Raw genomic sequence first — 5122 nt, 5'->3', positions numbered from 1 at the left:
ATTTTACCTGCGGATACCCGTATCTACGGATTTTTTTGTCATCCCTAAGTGTTATATTGAGAATACAGTCTTTGGTTAGTTATTATAGTTGCCAAAGTATATTAAGATAGGTAGAAATTTGTTGAGTTATATGGTAAATGGGTTGATAATAGGGGTGAGTTTTGTTTTGGAGACAAAATTGTTGAATTTAATGATTTTGATATATGTTTAGCGTTATAATTGTCTGTGGTTGGAGAAGTAATTGATTTAAATAAAATATGTGTCCATAGTGTGTGTAAGAACTACTTGCGTAATGAAAAAGTAGATGTTAAGATGATATATGAATTCTTCTTGGAGGAACATGAAAATTTTCCTATAGTTTCTACACACTATGAATATCAACATTATTTAAATCTATTATTTCTCCAACCTCAGGTAAATATACATTGAATTCATTAAATTCAACAATTTTGTTCCTAAAATAAAACCCACCCCTATTATATGATTTTCGTCTTGTAAGAGTGTCTAAAAATTAATTGCATACAAAAATATGGTTTCTATTTAAATGCAAGAAAAAAAATCCAAATTTTTTTGAAATATAGTATAACCCCACGTACCTTCTTTCTACCGTGACAAAGTTCACTCTGTTCACCCACCTTCTCCATTATAACAATACATACGTAACAACACCAAAATGATAAAAAAATTAAAAACAAAACAAAATAATCGAACAAGAATAAAGATAACCGAAACGAATAACGAGAAACTACAAAACCCACGTGAACAGTAGTTTTAGCCATTAATGGTGCTTCAAAATGTAGTTGTAGCAAAACGAATAGCAAACAAAAATTGAAGGCGAATCACGAACGACTGCGGTTGGATGTTCAGTGAACAACGATTTCTCGTTTCAGTGAACGGCGTCCCAAACACTCTCTCTCTTACAACCTGAAAAATGAAATTTTTGAATCTAAAAATATTAAACCCACAAACGACAAAACTACTGAAATTCCTAATTAATCTCTTTTCGCATCATTTTCTTTTTTAAAAGAAATTGGTCATCTGGACTAACACGTACGTGGAGTTAAAAACTTGTAAAATGTGCGAGTCAGAATACTATTACCCTAAAAAAAAACCTCTTTTTTACTTACACTTCTTAAATAAATTTATCCCCCAAACATATGAAAAATTATAGTAAATAGTTATTTTATTAAAAAGATTCTTATTTGGAAAAAGGGTTTAAACAAACATAACTAATATTATAACTTCGTTGTAAAAATTAAGGTACTAAATCGATTTTAAAAAATAAAGAAACTCAATTGAACAAATTAAAATGAAAAAGAGACTAAATGTCAATTTGACATAAAACTGAATTTCTCTAAATTTAGAGAGGTGCTATTTTTAACACATTTTTTTTATCTAAAATTAAAAAATATTTAAATGAATGAAGTAGAAAACAACTATTTATTTAAATAAATAGAATAGGTAAAAGAAAAGAAAATAGATAAAATGTATCCAAGATAATATTTTTATTGCCAATTGCTCTCACTGAAAATTACAAGTTCTCATTATATTATCTCCTATTCCAGCAAAAACAAACAAATCAAAGAAACTACCTATCACATCTTTATACACACATTTAAGTCTTATGGTTGTATAACCAAACTTGTCTTCCATGAAGTTCCTGCGTTGGCCTTGCATTATTCTCATATCCCTGTGAAACAGTGATCAATTTAGATAAGGTTTCTAATTTTTTATGCTTGCTCTTGGTCATTTTAGATTTAATGATCATATAATAAAACTAATAAAATTGATTTGTTTTATGAGATAATGTTTGTATATTTTAAATTAATTTTATTTATAAATTGATTTTATCTTTCTTCGATAAAAAATTTAAGAGTTAAATATGTTTTTAGTCCCTAAACTATCAATCGAATTTGTTTTTTAGTCTCTCTTTCAAAGTAAGGTATATTTTAGTCTTTCTATTTAAAAAAACGTTAATTTTTTATTCTCTGGCGGTTAGTTTTGGAGGACCAAAAATTAAGGTTTTTTTGGAGACTAAAATGTACCTTACTTTGAAAGAGGGACTAAAAACAAATTCGCTTGATAATTTAGAGACTAAAAACATATTTAACCCAAAATTTAATAACAAAGATAAATCATGCCTTTTGTAAAATGCAATATACATAGTCTAGAGACTTTTATACTCTAAAGTAATTAAAATTCACTTTATATATAACTGTTAAAGTCATTATATATAATGTGAATGTATTTTAATTAAATTTAATGGTAAACTTTGTTTGACAGACGTAATGAGTGCTTAATTGGCTTACATGATGAACAGCTTCTTTCAGTGCTCTCAACTGCTTCCTTGATACTGTCTTCACCTGTAATACACAGTATGAGTTTACAAAAGGGTGTTTAGTACAAATCAGTATACAGTAACTGGTTAAAAAATGATGTGAAAGTGAGAACCTTCTTCACTATTGTCCAAACAACACCTTCAGTGCATGGTGGAGTTGTAAGAGAACCAACGTATCTGTAGTACTTTCTGCCTAACTCCATCATTCCTGGGTTAATAACTCCTAAATCTATATCCTTCTCACCAAGTGATTTTAACTCCTTCAGAAGCTGCCCAAAAGAATAAAAAGGTTTTGCTTTTTAAAAATAAAAGATTGGGATTCATCACTCATGCACTATACACAATCATTTCATCTGCATAACACATGTTTGAGTGGTCTATAATCTGTATAAATATATTCTTTTCAAAAGCAAAATGTAGCAAACCTTTGAAAGCAAGCGATCAGGACGACCAATTTTATACCATATTCCAATAACAGCAATCTCTCCTTTAGAGTTTTGATGGACTGCATGAAGTTCCAGCTCAAACCTACAAAACAAACAGAAGAACCATGTCAGTACAATGCTAAAGAGGTTCATCACCACTACATGAAGTTGTTAAATTAGCCAAATGAAAAACGGGAAACTCACTTTGTTCCATTGAACGTGTGCTCTGAAGGTGTGTGCCAATGACATTGAACCAGTTTGTAGTAAGTTCCATTTATGTTAAGCTGCCCTGCATTCCCATTCCATTTCACCTGTCATTAACAGTAATGTAATGAGTTCATGTTAATAAGATTTTCCAATGTAAGATGCAACAAATTCTTGGTCTAAAGTTGATTCTGAATTAAAGCATTCTTGTGTTGGATATATAAAGTATTTTGTTGTAACTTTTAGAATAATAACATTCAAAATCACCTACTTCAAAATCAAAATCAGTTTTATTCTAATATTAAAGAAGTAAAACTAATATGAAAGAAGTAATATGAAAGAAGTAATATTAGGGTGACATGCTTTTACATTAATTTGACATACAATACAAGAAAATGGTCATAAAAGATTGAATTTTTGTATTTGTTTAAGAACGAAAAGAGGAAAATGTAAGAAATTATAGTATCATATGGATGTAAAGAATTTGTGTGTGTTAAAGTATATTTTTCATATAGTGAAATGGTGATGGTTTTGACTCACCATGATGACATGACCCATGTTCTTGAGAAGAGCAGGAGCTGGTTTGTAATATTTTTGGAGGTTACCCAGTTGAGGAAACTCGTGCACCACTTTGTCTGAGAGATCAATGGGAGATTGTCGTTTTCCTTTCCCACATACTCTCCATTTTGGGTTGAGACGCCACCAATTATCTGGCCCATTTCTACTTCCTTCTGTGTAGCCAAACTCTTCATCTTCTGTTCACGAAAAATAGAACCCAAGGTCAAGTTCATTAAACCCTAATTAATGAGGAATTTTTAAGGATTCCAGTTGTTAATCTATGTAACCTTGATTTTACGAAATTAACAACAAAACATTAGAATTGGAAGATCCTTAAAATGTTTCAAGAAATGTAGAGTTTGTCACTTCATCTCTATTCTTTTCTTTTCAATTTATCAGCAATGGATAGGTATGGAAAATTGCACTGTACATAATGAAGATATGTAACAAGATATTGGCCATTCAAAGAAAGAACCATTTTTTTTTCACAGTGTCAAGAAATTGACCCCTAATAGGAGGAAACGTTGGGTAACAATAGATAAAAAAGTGGGAAAACATAATGAAAGAAAAAGAAGAATATAGCTTCACAAATATGTGAAGAGACTACTGATTTTTTATATGGTGAATGATCTATGATGACCCCAAAAGAAAGCTGTAAATAAACTATGAATGTTCAGTCGTAAAAGAAATGTAAAATGTTTCCATTTTATGGTTCTTTTCTTAATTCCAATTCACAAAAGTAAGCCAAGTGAATAAGAAAATCAGCTAAAGTAAAAGCAATTTGCTGTCATGAACTGTATACAAAGATCAAAGTTGATTATCTTAGTTCCTGAAAAATTCATCACTACTGAATCATAGATAAATGATAATACATCAAACACTTGAATTCTTAATAAACTAGTGTGATATAATTTTGATACAATAAAAAATCAAATAAACAATTTTCAGATCAAGATCTCCAATCACAAGATAAAACTACAGTATAATTAAGATGGTGATTCGATCACAGATACCAGGTTTAGAATGAGAAAGTGATGATGCAGTGAAGGTAGAGGGGTAGATAATGAAGAGAAAGAAGATCACAAAGAAGAAGTTGAGATTGGTGTGGAGAGTCATTGTGCTAGTTGTGACTGTTAGTCTTAAGGTGGTGTGATAATGATGATGAACACTTATATATATATATATATATATATATATATATGTAAGGTAGTCTCAAGATTTAGAACAATATATTCTCACACCCTATAACCTAGTTCCATTTGAAGGCTATCATTCACACGTTGCCATTGAATGTGCCTACTTTCAAGAACAATTTACTATGAGCATTGAGCAATGCATAATAAAACAAATGTTTTTATTTTAATTAGTGACTTGTAACTTGTATTAAGAAACATGTAATAACTCTACCTTAAATCAATTATGTCGTGTTAGTTTATTAAAAGATAAAGTTATGGAAGCATTGTCAACTACCTATATATTGTATCTACCAATAAAGGAAAAATATAAATTAAGGAATTGGATGGTATGATTAGAAGATTCAAACTATAAATAAAATAAATATTATTCTAATTCCAATTGATTGATTTACTATTTTAAC

General features: G+C 29.6%; 1 protein-coding gene across 1 annotated transcript; it reads right to left on the bottom strand.

Moving 5' to 3' along the window:
* Positions 1–1486: 1486 nt before the first annotated feature.
* Positions 1487–4680, bottom strand: LOC108330252 (alpha carbonic anhydrase 4). The gene is made up of 7 exons (XM_017564750.2): positions 4539–4680; positions 3508–3722; positions 2968–3074; positions 2764–2866; positions 2452–2607; positions 2310–2363; positions 1487–1690 (listed from the first exon to the last, which is right to left on the bottom strand). The coding sequence occupies exons 1-7, from the start codon at positions 4639–4641 to the stop codon at positions 1616–1618; spliced, it is 813 nt and encodes a 270-aa protein (XP_017420239.1). The 5' UTR covers positions 4642–4680; the 3' UTR covers positions 1487–1615.
* Positions 4681–5122: the final 442 nt, after the last annotated feature.

This window comes from Vigna angularis, chromosome 2 (assembly GCF_016808095.1).
Source record: "Vigna angularis cultivar LongXiaoDou No.4 chromosome 2, ASM1680809v1, whole genome shotgun sequence".
NCBI lineage: Eukaryota > Viridiplantae > Streptophyta > Magnoliopsida > Fabales > Fabaceae > Vigna > Vigna angularis.
Note: the sequence above shows the minus strand (reverse complement) of the source record. Positions and strands in the feature narration are given on the sequence as shown.